The 22,931-nt window shown below is 41.6% G+C and overlaps 1 protein-coding gene across 2 annotated transcripts in view; it reads left to right on the forward strand.

Annotated features, from left to right (window-relative positions):
- Positions 1-22,931, forward strand: part of thsd7ab (thrombospondin, type I, domain containing 7Ab) — a 137,028-nt gene that overhangs the window by 75,709 nt on the left and 38,388 nt on the right. The window contains exons 8-11 of one of the 2 annotated variants that reach the window (XM_077221638.1): positions 1,352-1,546; positions 3,047-3,085; positions 3,344-3,379; positions 17,616-17,847. In XM_077221638.1, the coding sequence (XP_077077753.1) occupies positions 1,352-1,546; positions 3,047-3,085; positions 3,344-3,379; positions 17,616-17,847 (502 nt within the window). The remainder of the gene's footprint in view (positions 1-1,351; positions 1,547-3,046; positions 3,086-3,343; positions 3,380-17,615; positions 17,848-22,931) is intronic. The other variant, XM_077221639.1, reaches the window with a different exon arrangement.

The raw sequence follows: 22,931 nt of genomic DNA on the forward strand, positions 1-22,931 counted from the left end.
TGATACTCATCATATTTGGCTCAGAGTAAAAGATATGATAAAAACCCTTGAGAGAGCCTGTGCGTGTTAATGAATGCTGCCAAACAAGAACACGCTGACAATTGCACATGTTTTGTTTTTGCCTGTCCCTCAGAACCATCTGTATGATTGCTTTCTACTGTTTTTAGGATGGCACGGTTTCAAAATAGGACGACAGATTGTTTTGAAATGCATTAAAAGCTTGTCTGGGTGAATCATATTTTGCATAAAGAAAATGTTGCCTGATTTTAAAGCCATTAACATAATTTGCCTTGTGACGTTTATTTTCATGACAGTTAAGTACATTTTATGCCCAAATTTCCATTACTATAATGCATCTGGATGTGTTTTTGTAGCTTATTCACGGTGGTGATTCTCAGTGGCGTTTTTTATTATTTTGTCTTTTTTTGTGTATTATGTGACAATATTATTATATACTGTATTATATGAAGTAATATTTTTTATTTTAATATTGAATATATTTGTATTAATCTAATTATGGTTTAAATTGTAATATTTTTAAAAATCAATGTAATATTTAATTATAATATGAATTAATATTTAGTGTTTTAATAATGAATTAAAGGCAATACAACATATACTACTTTGAAGTATGAATAAATAATTAATATATTTTTATTTTTTAGCATTACAGTTATCAGATTTAATTGCATTACAGTATTACGAATCATGGTGGAAATGAACCCACTTGTTATGCACGTACTGTCACTATGCCAAGAAATGTAAAAAGCCTTAAAAATAGGCTTGATTTTCATGATTTTCAGACATTTGCTTGACAGGCTACTTGAACTTCTGCTGTCTGATCCTATATGTGAGGTTACGGTCAAATCCACTTACACCAGATGGTACGATAACATAAATTATGAATTTGGAAGTGGAAATTGGTCAAGACCCCCTGGGAAACTATTTATTTTTAAATACTGTTTAACAATTTAGCTTAAATTCATGTGTAGTTTTAATATACACAGATGATAATATTTTCATCAACTCAACTTGAACATTTTGGCCTGGTTTCTAGAGGCATCAACGAATCAGTTTTACAGCATAAACAGTAAAAATAATCAAGCTACTGTTCATGAAGCCAATTTAATATCATAATAATATTTCTGGATAATGAGTTTCCAATGCAAGATTGCAGCCATGCTAAAATCTACAATACAGTAACAGCTATTATATTTTTTTAAAAATTACCCGTTAATGTGCAATGGTCAACTATGAAGGTCAACTTTAGCTTACATGTTGAAGCTTACACAAGAAGAATGGTGCTTAATGAATTCGCAACATGTTGATGACTCCATGTGTTGTGCTTCAGGTTCAGAGGTGGAGAAGGAGATGTGCTCGGATGCGGTCTACCCTGCACCTGTGCCCTGTATGGTTCCCTGCCCCAAAGACTGTGCTCTCAGTCTCTGGACTGAATGGTCCACATGCTCCCAGACCTGCTCCAGCAAAACCGCTGAGGGCAAGAAGATGAGAACCAGAGCCATACTGGCTTACAATGCAGGAGAAGGTACAGAAGATATTAAATTGGTACTTGCATGTTTTCATTTCAGCAGTGCTAAACTCATACAATACTCTAGGAATACTAATCCAAATATTAAGTAAAAAGTATGATTGTTATTTATATTTTATGCACTGAATACATTGTGTATGTGTGTGTGTATATATATATATATATATATATATATATATATATAAATTCTTATAACATTACTAAATATATATATGTATATTATAAATATAATAGATAATTGATAATCAATTAATAAGTTGATAAATATACTTATAAATACGCATTTTTATATATATATATATATGGGAGGGTGCTAACACAGAAACCTAACATTTTCGGGACAGCAGCATTTGTCCAAATTTCAATCTCAACCATTCTATTTCATCAGAAATGATCTTAAAACAGGGCTTTAAGTGTAAAATACCGAACTTGTCCTTTAAGTGTCTAATTACTTTTCTGGGCCACGGTAACAAACTGACATGCAAAAAACTTGTGATTTTCTGTAGTCTGTAGTGCATAAGATTAGCCTAAAAAAGCTGACAGGAAACTGTCAAGGAAAGACTCGCACAAGGGCAGAATTTCTCAACCTAAAACCGTCTGAGATTCTGATGGATGGCTCCTCGCTCTCGCAGCAATGTGACATCGCCGAGAGTCAGTGTTCCAAAACTCTTAAATCCACTTTATCTGTTCCAGCCAGGTTTAGTGTCAGTTTACACGAGTAAGCTACTGAGGTAGATGGTAAAGTCAAATACAGTTCACAACCCATTTTACTTCTGTAGTCTGATGTACTTCAGAATAAAATTCAACAAATCTGATTATTATCCACCAGGAATGAAGCAGGTGTTATATGCCAGAATGAAGGGGAAGGGTTACAAAAATAACAGTCTGAATTTCATGTTTTTAACCCTGTAAAATCTGACATGAAATAGTTTTTTAAATGGAACAGTTTATTGAACCTTTAGACGAAAAAAAATATTGTGTTTTTGTTGAGTTTCATATTTGATACATCAGGCTTTTATGGCTCATATATGATATAGTGAGAATATGAAGCTCATACACCTCAAAAAACACTTCAGTTTATTCAGAGGCTCAAACTGAGTAAAAATATGCAGTTTGGTGCAACTGCTGATATCTATAGGCTATGGAAAAACTCGATACTGTAATTCGACAGACTACTTCAATAAAATTTATATAAATATCAAGTCGTCACTCTATATCTGCCTACGATATGTCTTAATAAGATACAAAATGCTTAGTTTTATGATCAAAGCTCCGTAGTTTTTATAGTACAATGGAATGAAATGGTGATTGAGAGATGAAAAAATAAACATTTCATCATGTTGGTCATTTAGAGGCCTTATAAAATTGAGTATTGAATATGATGCAGCAGACTTTATAGGCTTAAAAGTTATGTATTTCCCTATGTATTTCCTAATTTCTGTATTATATACCTCTCAGAGAAGTCTATATCAAATTATCGCTGTGCTTTCTCTACAGTGACGTCAATGGTAGTGGCATGGATTACAGTTATGGAGGGTAACACATCAAAACATCAATATGTTTTTAGGGCCTGTAGAGTAGTTTCCTGTAGAAGTCATCTTAGATTTGTTTGCATGGTTTGAAGTCACCGCTAAGTCTAACTGCTGATTGTTTTACAATTACTCAAATATGTGTAATGTTAAAACATTTACTTTGTACTAGTTGAGTAGTTCCTGAAATATTTACTCCCTTATTGCTTATTCTCATGTCTAAAGATAAATACGAAGACGTTCATAATTTGTGCTTTATCTCAAGGTCTTACGAGGGTTCCAAAGTTTCCCGAACTTTATGGTACATTTGAGTCTTTTCATCTAAAGTGTGCTGTGTGTAGATTTAGATGTGTTTTAGGAGATTGTGTTGTAGAGCTAGAATGTGTTAATGGAGTCTTATATTCATATTTTAATGTTACATCCACAAAGAATATAAATGAAGAAAGTTTAAATTGAGCACCATTTTCATCTAAAGCAACTGCCTTCAGTTGAGCGATGGCCTTTGGGAGGCAGCTAGATTTATATGAGGATGAGTATATGCACCATGCTTTCTGTTCCAGACATCTGCTTGACATGTGACGTGAGATGCCAAATGCAGCAGTTCATGCAGCAAGACCTTATACATAATGCATGTCCTTGAGAGTCCATTTGTGAAGTCAGCATAATGATGAAAGGCATGCTGTAAACAGAGGGGGAAAATATAGTCCTCTGGGTCTCTTATAAAACTGCTGTCGCACATTACAAAAGGCCAGAAACATACTTTACAGAAGTAGATGAACGCAGACACTTATGCAAACTCAAGCATATTGTTGAGTTCTGAAATTTAGAATATTCAGAATGCAGTTCCCAGCGCACTGTACTCATCGCATTCTCAGTGTTGCCACACGGGGCGCTATTGCGAACATTAGTGGTTTTGCAGTCATGATGGAGCAACAGTTTGATATTAAAGGGATAGTTCACCCAATTCTGTCATTAATTACTCACCCTCGTGTCATTCCAAACACATAATACTTTAGTTCATCTTCAGAACACAAATGAAGATCTATTTGATGAAATCTGAGAGATTTATTATCCCTCCTTTGACTGCTACGCAACTACCACTTTAAAACTTCAAAAAGCTAATAAAGAGATCGTAAAACTAATCCATATGTATTGAACGGTTTAGTTAAAAATTTCTGAAGAGACATGATCGCTTTTTATGATGAACAGATTGAATATAGGCTCAAAGACACGTGAAAAAACACTTGGGACAATCAAAAAGCAAACCGTTCTTTACTCTTAAAGGGATAGTTCAATCAAAAATGAAAATTCATTGTGTATTCACCCTCAAGTTGTTCCTAACCTATATGAGTTTCTTACTTCTGCTGAACATTAAAAATATATTGAAGAATATGGGTAACCAAACATTTAATAGACCCCATTGACTTCCATTGTATGGAAAAAATATATACTATGAAGTCATTGGGGTCCATAAATTGTTTGGTTACACACATTCTTAAGTAAATGATGACAGAATTTTTATTCTTGGGTGAACCATTCCTTTAATATTTTTTAATATATTTATATATATATATATATATATATATATATATATATATATATATATATATATATATATATATATATATATATATATATACTTAATATTTGTTAATACCATACCACATCAACACACTCAAATTAATGTACGAAATGCTTATGCATTTTTAACATTTATTCAAAATTGTATAATTTGTTACCTTCTTTTCAGAATATTAGTCAAAAAATTTACTGTAGTGTTTTATTTCTGTTCAGTGTTTGATTTGTTAGCACTAAAGTAGCACAAAAATGCTTATTATGTACCAATTTTGCGTTGCGTTGCATATGTTTCTGGCTTAAAACCTTATCACGAGGTGTCATTTCAGGAAATCAATTCATTACAAACACCCACAGAAATAAACCAGTGAATGTGCTTTCTTTGATTGCAGAACATCAAGATTCTGTGGAGGCGTTCGCAACGCTGCATAGTCAAGCTTCATAGGGACACAAACGTCTTCCTATGGGAAGACAACAAATATTAATTTGGCTTTTCACACTTCTTAACCCTGGGATTTTTGTTCAGTGTTTTTCACACGTTCATACTTTACCCTGGGATATAATTAATGGTAGTAATCAACAAGGTTTCACACTATACATTTGTAAACCCTGGCTTACATTCTTATTTGCATATTTATGAGTTTAATATTATTGATTTAGGAGTTTACTTCAGACACTCAACAGTTTTACTTTCTGCAGCTATACAGAGTCCATGAATATTTTATGAGCTAAGCACTGAGGCAGTTTATGATTGGTTGTCTGTTTCTAAACTTCATTGATTCCATACTATGTATTGGTGATTCTTCAGTCCATTAAAATTATTATTTCGTTTTTTTTGTTGTTGTTTTTTTGAAAAATCCTTTTTTTTAATATATATATAATAATTTGACAAAATCTCTATTATTTTATTAAGGAAAAATAATACATACTTTCAATCCATGTGCTTTTCATTTATTTTAATCATTCACATTTACAAACATGTTTTTTCAAATAAGTTTATATTTGGTTATGATGAAAATGAGAAGCGACAATGGAGCTTTTTCGTGACATGAAAAATCACGAAATCTGTCAGCAGCTTTTTTTAGGTGTCATTACAAAACCATTTAGAGAGTTAGAAACACTTTTTTTAACTTTTTAAATTGACTGCTAGCTGTTTTCCTGTGTTTAAAAGTTCAAAGCATTTCTAGTGTAACTTTTCTTCCAAAACATGAGGAATGACATCATGTCATATATGATACCTCATTATTCTTGAAAGCTCATCAAAGCCACGGTCAGATCTTTATTCCAGGACATGTAATGAAGGTTTTAATGCAGATGAAACATCATTTGAGGAAATATACATACACATTTTGCCATCACAATTCAGGCTTCATTGCTTACTGTAAAGATAAACATAGGGCTAGATTTACTAAACAGGGCAAATAAGCGTGAGAGCGAAATCCCATAAAAGTGCAGATGGGAGTGAAAGTTATGCAGATGATTTACTGACAATGCTCACATTAAAGAACACAGACGCTGCCGGATCATTTCAATAATGAGTTTTTTAACGCCAAAAAAAGGGTTTGCGCTAGGTCAAGCTGTTAGTAAATCTGGCTCATAATGTGAAAAGCCCTATTATTACCCTTGCTCAATAGAAACATAATAATCACCTATGTAATGTGTCTGACAGTCAAAGCCAATAACTTTATCACTGTGCGTATTATGAAGTTAAAGCAAGCAGACGTATGCGCTCACTTCCTCTCGTAACACTCTTCTTTGATTCACAGGCCCACTGGGCTGCTCTGTCATCTGCAAACCTGTAAATGTCAGCAATTACTTAGACACACCGCGTCGCTAGCCGCCGGCTGCATCGACTTTATGCCACTTGTGAGGAATTAGGAGGCAGCAATTATGTGGAGTGTTTCATCTAAATCAATTTAGAACAAGTTAAAGCGGCTGGAGACGTTGCTGATATGTTGAGATTTGAGAAAATGAGCACTTGACCTGTCTCACTCCAAAGGACGCAAGCTAAAACTAGAAAGCTAGAAAGCAAGTAATAAGGTCTTGGTATCCATTTGCTGTACTAAAACAACCTATGCAACGTTTTTAACGTACATTATTGTTTACAGTTTTGAGTCATAAAAGCATGTTGAATTGCACCAATATTTAACATGCATTGCATTAGCAGGGCTTGCATTTTAATACATTGCATTTTGGGGGGCTGAAATTCAACATGATTGTATATTTAAGGTGTAAAATTTGAACTCAAAACATTTCACTTTTTTAAACATTGAATATTTTGGAAATTAAATCTGGAAAGTGAATATGGTTTATTTTAATGAAACTGTGTGTGAAATTATTCATTTGAAATACTCACAGCTTAACAATCATGTTGAATTTCACCCCCCAAAATGCAATGCATTTCTTTTAAATCAGTGCAATTTAACATGCTTTTTTGTTTCAAAGTCATATGTCATTAATTTACTTCCATAGGGTCGATAAGATTTTTCTAAATATATTAAATACTTTAATTTATCAAAGATTGAATGAATTGACATTTTTACAATTATAATGTTATAAAAGATTTCTATTTTAAATAAATGCTTTTCAAACCTTCCTTTCATAATTGAATCCTGAAAAAAAAACTATCATGGTTTCTGCAAAAATATGAAGAAGCACAACTGTTTTCAACATTGATGATAATATTCAGAGCTGTTTCTTGAGCAGCAAATCAGCATATTAGAATGATTTCTGAAGGATCATGTGACACTGAAGACTGGAGTAATGATGCTGAATATTCGGCTTTGATCACAGGAATAAATTACAGTTTCAAATATATTTAAATAGAAAACGTCTCAGGTTACGTATGTAACCCTGGTTCCCTGATAGGGAACGAGACGCTGCGTTTGAGACGCGGTGGGAATGCTCTGCGTGATTACGTCGTGAAGCACGTGTAAAATCAGTCCAATGGAAGCCCGCTACGACATAGGTGACGTCATAGACCAGGAAACTATAAAGCAACCCAGAAATAAGAACGCGACAGCTTCTGAAAAACCTGAAGCAAGTCGATCAGGGCATGCAGGAAGTATGGCAGGCAAACGCAGCGTCTCGTTCCCTATCAGGGAACCAGGGTTACATACGTAACCTGAGACGTTCCCTTTCAAGGGAACTCGAGCTGCGTTTGAGACTCGGTGGGAACCCCATACCAACTACGCCATAGTGACAAATGACCGTTCTGTGTAAAAGTCCTGCGCACACTAAGAAGCAAGCAACCTCGCCCCCGGAGTGGAGAGGTCAAGGTCATAAAACCTGACAAATGTATGCGGAGAGGACCATCCTGCCGCATTACAAACGTCAAGAACGGAAACACCCGAAATTAAGGCCATAGAGGCCGCCATACTCCGAGTAGAATGGGCCCGCACAGCCATAGGTGAAGGCTGTCCGGCCGCTTCATAAGCCAATGAAATAGCCTCGACTATCCATTTACTCATAACCTGTTTAGATGCAGGGTATCCTCTCTTGAGTGACCCAAAACAGACAAATAGTTGCTCAGATTTACGCCACAGGGCAGCTCTGTGAACGTAGGCATCTAAAGCCCGGACTGGACATAACAGGTTAAGCTGTTCCTGGTCTGGGGTGATAAAGGGTGGAGGATAAAAGGCCTGCAGCACTATTGGGCCCTCAACATTCAGTAAAACCTTAGGAATATAACCCGGTCTCGGGTAGAGAAATGCTTTCACCATACCAGGTGCAAATTCCAGACATGAAGGAGCAACCGACAGAGCATGTAAATCACCAATTCTCTTGATAGATGAAATAGCAAGGAGAAATAAAGTCTTTAGTGTGAGGAATTTCTCTGAAACCTCTTCGATGGGCTCGAAGGGAGCCAAACCCTCAAGTACCAGACCCTCAAGTACAATGGCCAAGTCCCAAGCCGGTGCTCTAGAGTGCAGTGCAGGTCTCAACCTAAGTGTACCACGGAGAAAGCGAGTAATCCAAGGGTTTCTCCTGATAGAAGCACCCCCCAGAGGGGTGTGGTAGGCCGATATAGCCGCCACGTAAACCTTTAGGGTCGAAGGAGATAACCTAGAAGAGAAACGGTCTCGCAGAAAATCAAGAACAGAACCAACAGGGCAGTTAACAGGATCTATCTGACGTTCAATACACCAAGTGGTGAAAAGTTTCCATTTTAACGCATACAGCCTTCTCGTGGAAGGAGCTCTGGATTGAAGAATGGTTTCTACAACACATGATGGCCTCTCAGGTCTGGCAGGAAATATTTGAGAGTTCGAAATACCGCCATCAACTCCAGACGATTTATGTGCCAGGAACGTTGATGGTCCTGCCAAAGACCTTGCGCCGAGCGGCCACTCATGACCGCCCCTAACCCGTGAGGGAAGCATCCGTCGAAAGCTTGACGCGTCGACAAGAAGCCCCCAACACAGGGCCCTGGGCGAGGAACCAAGGTTTCTTCCACATGACCAAGGCACGAAGGCATAGCCGCGTGACCTTGATCTTGCGGATCGGATTTCCCCTCGGAGAAAACCCCTTGGTCCTGAGCCACCACAGGAGGGGTGTCATGTACAGAAGACCAAAAGTAATAACGTTGGAAGCAGCTGCCATGAGACCCAACAGTCTCTGAAACTGTTTTACAGTGAGGGACTGGCCTAGTTTCACATTCTTTGCGGCTGTGAGAATCGCAGAAATACGAGCAGGAGACAGACGTGCCTGTATTGTGATCGAATCCCAAATCACACCTAGAAAAGTGGTCCTCTGACAGGGGAGGAGCACACTATTTTTGGTATTGAGCCGCAACCGCAAACTCCTTATGTGGGACAGAACAACATCTCGATGCTGAACTGCCAACTGCTCTGACTGAGCTAAAATCAACCAATCATCGATGTAATTTAATACGCGGATGCCCTGGAGTCTCAAAGGAGCCAGAGCTGCATCCACGCATTTTGTAAATCTTATTATCTAGGTGCGGGGAGATAAACCTAGGCCAAATGGAAGAACCCGATATTGGTATGCTTCGCCCCCGAAAGCGAACCTCAGCAACCTCCTGTGATGAGGATGGATAGATACATGGAAGTGCGTGTCCTTCAAGTCTATTGTGACAAACCAGTCCTCAGACTGAATCTGTGATACAATCTGTTTGAGTGTAAGCATTCTGAACTTGAGTTTCTGAACTCTGCTGTTTAACTGGCGCAGATCTAGAATAGGACGCAACCCTCCATCCTTCTTTGGAACAACGAAGTAACTGCTGTAAAACCCTGACTCTCTGCTGGTAGGAGAAACCCTTTCTATAGCCCCTTTTCGAAGAATTGTCAGTACTTCCTGTTCCATAACCAGAGCCTGCTGTGAGTCCACTACCGTGGGGAGGACCCCTTGAAATCTGGGGGGACGAGAACCGAACTGAATTCTGTAACCCTTTTCTATTATGTGCAGGACCCATAGAGAAATATTTGGCAGAAGTTTCCACGCTGCCAGAAATTCCGATAAGGGAACCAGTCTCTCGAGACTGGCCTCTGGATTTGATTGAACAATCCTTTCGGCGCCCTGAAGCGGCGAACCGGCAGGGAACAACTGAAGTGGCAACGCTGCGGCTCTCCTCGGAGAGTCGCCCCCCGGAGGGTGCCAAGGAGGGATGGTTCCTCGGAATCGTTCCTTCCTGGACGGGGCCACCCTTAGAAGCCTGATAGCCTTGGCGTCAGGACAACTTCTTCTTAGACCAAGCTCTCTTAGATATAACAGCCCTCAGATCTTGTCTATCTCTAACAGGCCTGGGCTGCGATCACCACTCAGGAACCTCTGATTGAGGAGGTGCCCGAGCGGCGACGCTCTGCTTTTGCTGGACTCTGTGAATGGAGCTCGTAGACGGAAGAGGCTGCTCAGACTTTACACTACGAGCAGCCTCGGGGACATTAGACCGGCGAGGAAGAAACGCAGCCGCTTGTTTCTTATTTTCTTGAAACCTATCAACGACACAATTTATAGCGTCGCCGAACAGACTTGTAGGTGACAGCGGTGCGTCCAGAAGAACAGATCTATCTTTATCCTTTATTTCTGATAAATTCAACCATAAGTGACGTTCCGTGGCCACCTGTTGAGATAGATCTGTCGTACGACGCAATTCTCGAATTGCGTCGGCACTAACTTCCTCACAATCGTCTATGTCCCTCAGCAGGTCAGCCTGGTATGCTTGGAGAATTGACATAGTGTGCAAGCACGCCGCGGCCTGACCTGCTGCCGAATACACTTTATCCACCAATAAAGATGTATTTTTTAAAGGTTTGGTGGGTAACGTCGGGGCTTTCAGAGGCGAAGATGACTCAGGGGAAAGATAACTCGCTAGTGTGTCTTCCGCGCGAGGCATAGATAAATAACGTCTCGGTTACGTATGTAACCCTAGTTCCCTGATAGGGAACGAGACGCTGCGTCAAACGCTGCGGGAACGCCCCTGCGTTGTGCGTCATGAAGCACGTATGGAATCAGCCCAATGGAGAGATGAAACGTCATAGGCGGGTGACGTCATCGACCAGGAAACTATAAAGCACCCCAAAAACACAAGCGCATTAGCTTCTGATAGGCTTGAAGGAAGCGCTAACGGGAGTGCCGGGAGTATGGCGGAGCGACGCAGCGTCTCGTTCCCTATCAGGGAACTAGGGTTACATACGTAACCGAGACGTTCCCTTTCAAGGGAACTTCGAGCTGCGTCAAACGCTGCGGGAACGCGAATACCCACGTCGCCATAGGACCAAATGACCGTCATGTGAGACTAGCGCACAGAGGACGAGAGCACCTGTGCCCCAGGGGTAGAGCTTAAGTCTAGGTCATAGAACTTAATAAAAGTATGCGGTGAAGACCATCCAGCCGCATCACAAACATCACTCAGGGAAACCCCCGACAAAAGAGCTTTAGAAGCAGCCATACTCCTGGTAGAGTGAGCTCGGACAACCAAAGGTGAAGGCTGGCCAGCCGACTCATAAGCAAGTGAGATAGCCTCAACCACCCACTTGCTCATTCTCTGTTTAGACGCCGGACACCCTTTCCTGGGTGGCCCGAAACATACAAAAAGTTGTTCTGATTTCCTCCACAGGGCAGCTCTGTGGACATAAGCGTCTAATGCCCTAACAGGGCAGAGTGAATTAAGTTTCTCCTGGTCCGATGACATAAATGGAGGAGGACAGAAAGCCTGCAGAACCGTAGGTCTAACAATATTAGTAGGAACCTTAGGAACGTAACCTGGTCTAGGATGCAGAAAAGCTTTAACCATGCCAGGTGCAAATTCCAGGCACGAGGGTGAAACCGACAGAGCCTGCAAATCTCCGATTCTTTTTAGTGAAGAGATAGCAAGCAAAAAGATAGTCTTAAAAGTGAGAAACTTCTCGGGAACTTCTTCGATAGGTTCAAAAGGAGCTAGGGAAAGACCTTCTAATACAATGGCCAGATCCCAAGTCGGCACCCTCGTACGAACTGCTGGCCTCAGCCTCAAAGTGCCACGGAGGAAACGAGTTATAAGCGGGTGTCTCCCAAGAGAAACTCCACTGAAAGGGACGTGGTAAGCAGCTAGTGCCGCCACATACACCTTTAGTGTGGAGGGGGATAACCCTGTGGAGAAGCGCTCCTGCAGGAATTCCAGCACTGCACCCACTGGGCAGTTAACTGGGTCCTGCAGGTGTTCTCCACACCAAGAAGTGAAAAGTTTCCACTTCAAGGCATAAAGCTTCCTCGTGGATGGAGCTCTGGAGTTAAGAATGGTCTCAACAACCTCGGTTGAGAGACCGGAGTCTATGAGCTGGGCCCCCTCAGAGGCCAAGCCCACAGTTTCCACGATTCTGGGCGGGGGTGAAGTATCGTGCCCCCCGCCTGGGAGAGTAGATCCCTCCTGACCGGGAGCTCCAAAGGAGAACCGTCCAGGAGAGAAATCAGGTCCGCAAACCATACTCGGGCCGGCCAGAACGGGGCTACTAGTAGTAGACTGACCCCGTCCCGGCGGACCCTCTCCAGAACTCCTGGTAACAGAGCAATCGGGGGAAAGGCGTACAGACGTGACCTCGGCCACGGCTGCACCATAGCATCCAACCCCAGGGGGGCTGGAAGAGTGATGGAGAACCACCGATGACAATGAGTGGTCTCCTTGGAAGCGAATAGGTCCACCTCGGCGCGACCGAAACTCAACCAAAGGAGCTCCACCACCTCGGGGTGGAGTCTCCATTCCCCTGGCCTCGGCCCCTGCCTCGACAGGGAGTCTGCTACCACATTCAAATACCCAGGGAGATACATTGCTCTCAGAGATAGTAGCTTCCCTTGGGACCACAGGAGGATCTGACGGGCCAACTTGTAAAGCCGGCGAGACCGCAGGCCCCCCTGATGATTTATATAAGAGACCACCACGTCGGTTGAACTAACACATGATGGCCTCTCAGGTCTGTTAGGAAGTGTTTCAGAGCCTGAAACACAGCCAACATCTCTAGACAATTTATGTGCCACGAAAGATGATGATCCTGCCACAGACCTTGGGCTGGGCGACCACTCATGACCGCCCCCCACCCTGTGAGGGAAGCATCCGTCGTTAGCGTTATGCGACGACAAAGAGCCCCCAGCACAGGACCTTTGGATAGGAACCAAGTTTCTCTCCACATGACCAGAGCACGAAGGCAGCGCCACGTGACTTTGAACGTGCGGAGCGGATTTCCCCTCGGGGAGAATCCCTTGGTCCTGAGCCACCACTGTAGCGGTCTCATGTACAACAGGCCGCAAGGTATAACGTTGGACGCTGCTGCCATCAGACCCAACAGTCTCTGAAACTGCTTGACAGTGAGTAGCTGGCCTAGCTTCACTTGTTTCACAGCTGAGAGAATCGAAGCGATGCGGGTCGGAGAGAGTCGCGCCCGCATCGATACAGAATCCCAAACGACACCCAGAAAAGTGGTCTTCTGGGAAGGAGATAATACACTTTTCTTTGCGTTCAGCCTCAACCCCAACTTTCTGATATGAGCGAGGACGACATCTCGATGCCGAACCGCCATCTGCTCGGTCTGAGCTAAAATCAACCAATCGTCGATGTAATTGAGAATACGAATGCCCTGAAGCCTCAGAGGCACTAGTGCTGCATCCATGCATTTCGTGAAAGTGCGGGGAGATAAAGCTAGGCCAAACGGAAGAACCCTGTACTGGTACGCCTCGCCCCCGAAGGCGAACCTCAGGAACTTCCTGTGTTGTGGAAGGATGGACACATGGAAGTATGCGTCCTTCAGATCTATCGTGACAAACCAGTCCTCGGACCTGATTTGAGACACGATCTGCTTGATAGTGAGCATCTTGAATTTTAGCTTCCCTACCGAGCGATTCAATATGCGCAGGTCTAAAATTGGACGCAACCCCCCATCCTTCTTTGGAACGATGAAATATCGGCTGTAATAACCTGACTCCAAACTGGGAGGAGGAACCCGTTCTATAGCCTCTTTTTGAAGGAGCGTTTTCACCTCTTGTTCCAATACCAGAGCCTGCTCGGGGCCCACCACTGTGTGCAGAACCCCTCTGAATTTTGGTGGACGACACCTGAACTGGATAGCATAACCCTTTTCTACTGTCTGCAGGACCCAATGAGATATTTTTGGAAGGCTTTTCCACTCTGCCAGAAATTCTACTAAGGGTACCAGCCTCTCGAGACTGGCCTCTGGTGTAACTTGAGCAGCAGACGCAGCGCCCTGTAACGGCGCACCGGCAGGGAACAACTGGTCTGACCGCTCTGAGACCCTCCTCAGAGGGAGCGAGCGTCCCTCGGGAAAGCGCTCGCTGGGATCGTCTGTGCCCCGGCATAAAGGCGGGGTTGGCAGAACGAGCCCCTGAGGGCACCGAGGAGGAATGGGCACCGTAAAAAGAGGTGAACACCTTTCCGCCTCGGTGGGGACCACCCTCAGCATCCTGAACGGCTTGGCGTCAGGACTTCTTCTTAGCCGAAGCCTTCTTAGCCAATATAACTGTCCTCAGATCAGTTCTACTGGGAGAAGGCTTCGGCTGAGAGTGTCGCGGCTGAGCCCACTGTCCAGCAGGGGGAGCACGAGACGCGACACTCTGCCTCTGCTGCGCTCTATGTGATGAGCTCGAAGACGGCCGGGGCTGCTCCCGCCCAGCAGCCCCAGGGACATGAACTTTAAGGGGAAGAAACTTTTTAAAAGCTGCAGTTTGTTTCTTTTCTTCTTGGAATTTATCGATAACTGAATTCACAGCATCACCAAACAACCCCATGGGAGAAAGAGGAGCATCTAAAAGAAAAGCTTTTTCTCTCTCTTTAATATTAGTCTGATTTAACCACAAATGTCTTTCTGCGGCCACCAGAGCTGCCATAGAACGACCCATTAATTTGGCCGATTCTCTGGTGGCACGCAGGGATAAATCAGCAGCCTGACGCAGTTCGCGAACTACGTCAGTACTGACCTCCTCACTCTCACTCATGTCCCTTAGCAGATCAGCCTGGTATGCCTGCAAGATTGACATAGTATGCAGACATGACGCAGCCTGACCTGCTGCCGAATATGCTTTACCCACCAAAGCCGAAGTGTTTCTCAAAGGCTTGGTGGGTAATGCCGGTGCCTTAAAAGATGATGCTGCTTCGGGGGAGAGATGGCTCGCAAGCGTCTCTTCCACACGAGGCAAAGCACCATAACCATGAGCCTTGGCTCCCATAATATTAGCGTATGTTGAAGTCTGGGGACTAAACACTCTATATGACACCGGTTTTCTCCATGATTTCGACACCTCGGTGTGGAGATCATGGAAAAACGGCAGGCACCGGCGTGGAGGCTGCACACGTGACGGCAAAAATCTCTCATCCAACTTTGATTTAGAAACAGACTCCTGTCTAGTCACTGGCCATTCAATATTAAGTTTTCCAACAGCTCTTGTTAACACCTCCATAAGCTCATCACTCTCAGGAGTGTGGGGTGGCGAATCCTCCACATCTCCCTCAACACTAACAACATCAAGTTCCTCAGAACTGGATAGCTGCAGCATTGGTGCCTCAGCCCGAGCGGAAGAAACCGCAGCGCGTGCTTCCGAACCCGGGACTGAGGCACTGGATCTCACAGGTGAAGGGAGAGATAAGGCAGAGCCCGTCTCAAACCCCGCTGTGAGATCCATCTGCGATCCCCACGATAAGCGCCGCCGCTCTGCCTCGGCAGAAGCGGGACCCGAACCGCGGGGAGCGCGCACCGAACCGCTCTCCTCAAAGAGCGATCGGCGGGAGCGGAGCGTCCTTAACGGCAAACGCTCGCAATGCTCACAGTCTGCTCCCTCGAGAGCAAACTGGGCATGCTGAACTCCCAAACAAACAACACAAAGATCATGTGTATCCCCGCTCGTTAAATAACGCGAGCAGGGAGGAACACACTTTCTAAACTGCTGTTGGTCCGCCATAATCTCTCAATATATATATATATATAGGGATAAATTGTTTGTGTGGTGCAGGGTATGTAAGACAGCAAATATCACACAGGGACAGATTCACATGTAGCGCGACTGAAAGCACAGAAGCTAATGCGCTTGTGTTTTTGGGGTGCTTTATAGTTTCCTGGTCGATGACGTCACCCGCCTATGACGTTTCATCTCTCCATTGGGCTGATTCCATACGTGCTTCATGACGCACAACGCAGGGGCGTTCCCGCAGCGTTTGACGCAGCTCGAAGTTCCCTTGAAAGGGAACCATAGTGCTCAATACCTTATATTTTACTATAATTAGTGGTCTGAGGGTTATGTACTCTGAAGGATGCCGGTTCAATCCATGATCTCGGATTAAAGTGTGGAGTGTGGAGATCGGGAAAGAACGGGAGTTCCCGACGAGGAGGTCGTGATCTAGATGGTAGACAGCGGTCATCTAACAGACTTTTTCTAGATACAACATCAACATCATCGGCTGGCCACTCAATATTTAATTTAGCTACAGCACGAGATAAAACCTCCATAAGCTCCTTATCAGCAGTGGTATGAGCTGGCGAACACTCAAAATCCCCCATACCCGCGACATCCAGATCCTCAGAACTGGATAGCCGCAATATTGGTGCCCCAGGCCGGGGAGGAGAAGCCGCAGAGCGGGCTCCTTCCTGGGCAGAGACACCGGATCCAGCAGGTAAGGGCTGAGAAAGGGCAGGGCCCGTCTCAAACCCCGCTACTAGATCCATCTGCGAACCCCAAGATGAAAGTCCACGCTGAGCCTCAGCAGCAGCTGGACCCGCACCCCGGGGAGCGCGAACCGGACCATCCTCCTCGAAGAACGATCGGCGAGAGCGGAGCGTCTTCATAGATAGACTCATACCATACTCACAATCAGCCCCCTCAAGGACTGACTGGCATGCTCCACTCCCAAACAAACAATACACAGCTGATGTGTGTCCCCACCCGTAATATAACAAGGGCAGGGAACAACACACCGTCTATAATCTTGCTTGCTCGCCATAGTGATAGATATATGTATATATATTGGGCTTGGCAGACAACAATAAATAGACAAGGACAGATATACAGAGAGCGCTTGCTGAAGGTACAGAAGCTGCCGCGGTCTGATTTCTGGGTTGCTTTGTAGTTTCCTGGTCTATGACGTCACCTATGTCGTAGCGGGCTTCCATTGGACTGATTTTACACGTGCTTCACGACGTAATCACGCAGAGCGTTCCCACCATGTCTCAAACGCAGCTCGAGTTCCCTTGAAAGGGAACAGTTATTTTAAATTGTAATAATATTCCACAATATTACTGTTTTAACAATTTTTTTATAAAATAAATGCAGTTTTGATGAGCAGGATAATGTATTTCTGGTTGTGATTTATTTTCAATGCACTTCACTTTCATTTGACTGTAGCTGAAGTCTTCTCCTGAGTTGACATGCTGCTTCGACGCTTCTAGTGTGGAGATCCTCATGCTGCTGTGGCGTGACATGATGCCGGACACGTGTCAGAACTAATGCTTATCTTCTCACTCTTGCAGGAGGTTCCGGCTGTCCGAACACCAGCGCCCTACAGGAGGTGCGGAACTGTAATGAGCATCCCTGCATCGTGTATCACTGGCAGACGGGCCCCTGGGGCCAGTGTGTGGAGGACACCACCACATCCACTCTCAATACATCCTCCAGCGCAGACAAATCCACCTGCACCATGGGCGTGCAAACACGCAAGGTCATCTGCGTAAAAGTCAACGTCGGACAGGTGCCACCCAAAAAGTAAGCTTTGAAAAGGGTCATATTGCTTCCCTTCTCTGAAGAATGTTGTATGTAAATAGCATTTCATACGATTGGGTCACCTGTTTGCATGTGAAATGAGTGACAAGTTCTGACAGTGCTTACAGGTTGGGGATTTGCTGTTGGGTGCAGTATAGTTGGCATTGCAACATCCTTCAACAACTTCCTTTTTGCAAAGTGTTTGTTATAATTGACAGGCTACGTTTCAGAACACTGAATAGCTGTCTCTTATTCTCATCAAGCCTGCATTTATTTGATCAAAAATACAGAAAAAAACTAATATTATGAAATATTATCACAAAATTAAATAATGGGTTTTCTATTTTAATAAACTTTAAAATATAATTTATTTTGATGATGCAAAGCTGAATTTTCATTAGCCATTACTCTATTCTTCATTTTCACATAATCCTCCAGAAATTATTCTAATATACTAATCTATTGTACTTCATTTTTTTAATGTAATATATATTTTTTGTTTCATCATACATTTCCTTTCAAATTCCCATTAATCTCTAATGTATCTAGACATTTAACCTTTTTTGTAATTTTCATCATTCTCAATTGTGATTCTCATAACTCTAATATAATATATAAATATACATTATTTTGGATTTTTTAAAAATATTTACCATTGATATTATATCATATATATATATTTAAAAAATATATGATATAATAATTTTAAAATATATATTTTTTTAAAATATTTACCATTGATATTATATATATATATATACATAGGCTACATAAAATTATGACAACATTATAATTGTGTGCTTGGGACATGGATTTTAATGGTGAGACTTTTTTTTTTATTCATTCTCTCAAAAATTATATAAAAATTTGAATGTAGATATATATATATATATATATATACCCAAAATCAAAAGTATATATATATATATATATATATATATATATATATATATATATATATATATATATATATATATATATATATACTTTTGATTTTGGGTTAAATTTGGCCCGGACAGAGTTCATAACATAACTGTCAATGCAATCTTAATTTTGGCCATTTTAGGTTGCATTATTAACATCTGTTATTATGATGTAAGCACATATGCATGGAGTGGATCTTACCTCGAGTTAGTGGTGATGCAGAATTGTTCAGAAGAAAAGATGAGTTGCTTATGTTTGAGTGGCATATTGTAATTGCTCTACAGAAGTCTGCATGCTCACAAACCCTATCATTCCACTACAGGCAAACGAGGGTGCGGAAAGCTGAATAAACATGGAGTCACAAACAGGCTAATTAGCACAGTCATTCTCAGACTGCCTAATTTCCTATTGATGATAATAGCAGTAATTAAGAGGGCTTGATTCTTTAATGCAATTTAATCACCACTAGATGAGGGGCCTCTTGAGGCTTAGCACAAACAAACCCCCTAAAAATACATCATTGGTCCACTTAGACAATGTCCTCCTGACAGTCCTTTGTGGAAACAATAGCACTGGGTTTTTGGCAAAGACAAATTGCGGTTTAGCTATAATATAGAATTTTCCACTTGATTTTAACCACTTAAAGGAGACCAGACCAGTCTGTTTTTGTCTAGACTGCATGGGTTGAAAATTGCAATGTGATGTATTGTTGAATTTTAGGATTGCAAATTTTTTTAATTTTTTTTTGATGTTCAGAATGGGATAGAAATTGCATTTGTTCTCTATATATGTTAGGGTTAGGCTTCTGTAATGTGATATTCTAAATTGATTATATTGTGAAAAATGTCATATATCATTATCATCATTATCATTATAGTCATGTGTTTTGGACCTGCAGTTGAAAAAGTAAGAGAGATTCAGAGGTGGAGTTGCTACATTTTGATGAAAGATTATGATGACAAGCATGTTTATTCTTGAAATATTGTGTAGTATAATGATGAATTATAATGAAATGTGAAAAAAAATTAACTAAAATTAGGAATTTACCGATATGAAAATCGGTATTTGCCGATACCGATAACCGATAATTCTTTATAGTTGAAATCCGATAACCGATATATTGTCTGATATATCTACATTCAAATTTTTATATAATTTTTGAGAGAATGAATAAAAAAAAAAGTCTCACCATTAAAATCCATGTCCCAAGCACACAATTATAATGTTGTCATAATTTTATGTAGCCTATAGACCTTATGCGCCAGAGAATCGAGGGCGCTGCCATCTTTAAAATATTGTCTTTGAACTTCCGTTTTTGAGGTCGCTCTGTATATTTCTATGGGATTGCTGTCCAGGAGTAATTAGCTTTTGAAGTGGATTTACTTGATCTAAAGTTAACAACATTTTTTAATGAGGATTGTAATGTTTAAAGCAGATATCTTAACAAATGTCAGTATAACGGGAAGATTTTAAAATGAGCCGTTCATTTATAAATAGGCAAGAAAAAGACAATGGCCCTCATTTATCAAAAGTGCGTACACCAAATTTCCAGCGTACACCTGGCGTACACCCAAAACCACGGTGACTTTGATATTTATCAATATGGACATTGGCGTACGGCACGCTCAAATCCTACGCCAGGTCAGGAGGTGGTGTACATGTACGCACGCTTTGAGTTAGTGCGGAAATGCGCTGAAAAACAATTCCTAACACCACAAAACGCACTGACAAACTAAAAGATATGAGGAGCTCTTTTCCAAAACGCGATAAACGCCATTTTTAAAAATAAATTTGTATTTTATTTCTATTAATAAACTAGTGTTGTGTCTGCAAAGATGAAATTGATGATCACCATCTCCGTAGTGAACGCGCCTATAGAGAGAGTATATCTCTCTTCGTTTATAATTGTTTCGTTTAAAGACATTTCAAGCTTTCTTTATAGATATATTTCTCATGTCTGTGAGGCATATGAGTTTCGGTTAATTTGTGATGAGATGCGCTCCAGTTCATGTGCAATGCCCGCGCCTCCATGTCATGACTCATGATTATATCGTCTGCTTCTTATTTATTTACTTTTTACTTTTCATAATCAACATAGATGGGGAAAAAATAACATTATTATTTTTTAACAAATATGAAACTAAATGCACTTAGTTAATGGCTACAACACGTAGCCTAATAGTAGGCCTGAATATTGTTATTATTACTTTTCAAGTTCGGCACGAATTACTATTAGCCTAAATGTGTTACTAAATGATTTGTATGTATTTTTAACATTGTTGTATTTAAGGACTGTATTTGTGTGTTATTTTTAAATTATTTGTTTTATGTGGTGGACAATATTGGAACGTGACATTGGAAATATTTATTTTTATTTTTACTATTTAATTTATTTTACCATTTATTTTGTTTGGCTTTTATTTATTTCATGCAGTTGCACTTATTTAATTTATATTAATTTATAGTATGAGTCCCTGATTATATGTTGCATGTTCTCTTCTTGTTGCTTTTGTTGTTGTTTTTTTAGACAAAAAATGGATGGATTTATAGCGTTTTGAAAAAAATATATAATTAACTTTGAATTTATCATCAACAATATTGTTGTTTGATTTAATAATAATTTTTCATGATGGTGATGGTCTCGATCTCCAGAGAAGTGTCTCCTCTTTGCCGTCTTCCGTGTGTCCATGGCGTAAAATGAGGGTGTGGGGGAAGCGGATACTTGAATATATAGGGGCGTGTTATTCTAATGACGATCGTTTTCAGCCGCGGCATTTATCAAGGGCAGGTATTGCGTACACCTGGATTTCAAAGGTACGCACAGCTTCATAAATCAGGCGGTAAGAGGAGTGTAAGCATAATCTTACGCCAACATATACGCCCGTTTCTACGCAAGAATGATAAATGAGGGCCAATGAGCGCAGCGCTGAAAAGGGGCGGGGTCTATATGACATACTTGCACTGCACATGTTGCACTTAACTGTATTTTCCTTTCTTGAAGTGATTCCAATTATATTTCAAACAATTCAAAACCATCATGGTGAACAGTGCATATCTAAAGTATCTCAGCTAAAGGAAGTAATCCATTATTTACCAGCCTTAATATATCAGCCCCATTTTCTTATCGGGCCATAATGATAACATTAAACATTGAACATACACTATATTGCCAAAAGTATTGGGACACCCCTCCAAATCATCGAATTCAGGTGTTCCAATTAATTCCATGGCCACAGTTGTATAAAATCAAGCACCTAGGCATGCAGACGCTTGTGTGAAAGAATGGGTCGCTCTCAGGAGCTCAGTGAATTCAAGCGTGGTGCCGTGATAGGTTGCCACCTGTGCAATAAGTCCATTCGTGAAATTCCCTCACTACTAAATATTCCACGGTCAACTGTTAGTGGTATTATAACAAAGTTGGAAGCAATTGGGAACAACAGCAACTCAGCCACAAAGTGGTAGGCCACGTAAATTCACAGAGCGGGGTCAGCTCATGCTGAGGCGCAGTGCGGAGAAGTCATCAAATTTCTGCAGAGTCAATAGCTACAGATCTCCAAACTTTGTGTGGCCTTCAGATTAGCTCAAGCACAGAGCATAGAAAGCTTCATGGAATGGGTTTCCATGGCCGAGCAGATGCATCCAAGCCTTACGTCACCAAGTGCAATGCAAAGCATCAGATGCAGTGGTGTAAAGCATGCCGCCACTGAGCAATCGAGACTTGTTCTCTGGAGTCACGAATCACACTTCTCTGCCTAGCAATTCGATGGACGAGTCTGGGTTTGGCAGTTGCCAGGAGAACAGTACTTGCCTTACTGCATTGTGCCAAGTGTAAAGTTTGGTGGAGTTGAGATTATGGCGTGGGGTTGTTTTGCAGGGCTTGGGCTTGGCCCCTTAGTTCCAGTGAAGGAAACTCTTAATGCTTCGGGCATACCAAGACGTCTTGGACAATTTCATGCTCCCAACTTTGTGGGAACAGTTTGGGGATGGCCTCCTCCTGTTCCAACTTGACTGCGCACCAGTCCACAAAGCAAGGTCTATAAAGACATGGGTGAGCGAGTTTGGTGTGGAGGAACTTGACTGGCCAGCACAGAGTCCTGACCTCGACCCGATAGAACAGCTTTGGGATGAATTAGAGCGGAGACTGCGAGCCATGCCTTCTCGTC

Source organism: Siphateles boraxobius, unplaced genomic scaffold (genome assembly GCF_051911475.1).
Source record: "Siphateles boraxobius isolate OS27281-9 unplaced genomic scaffold, OSU_SipBor_1 84, whole genome shotgun sequence".
In the NCBI taxonomy this organism is placed as follows: Eukaryota; Metazoa; Chordata; class Actinopteri; order Cypriniformes; family Leuciscidae; genus Siphateles; species Siphateles boraxobius.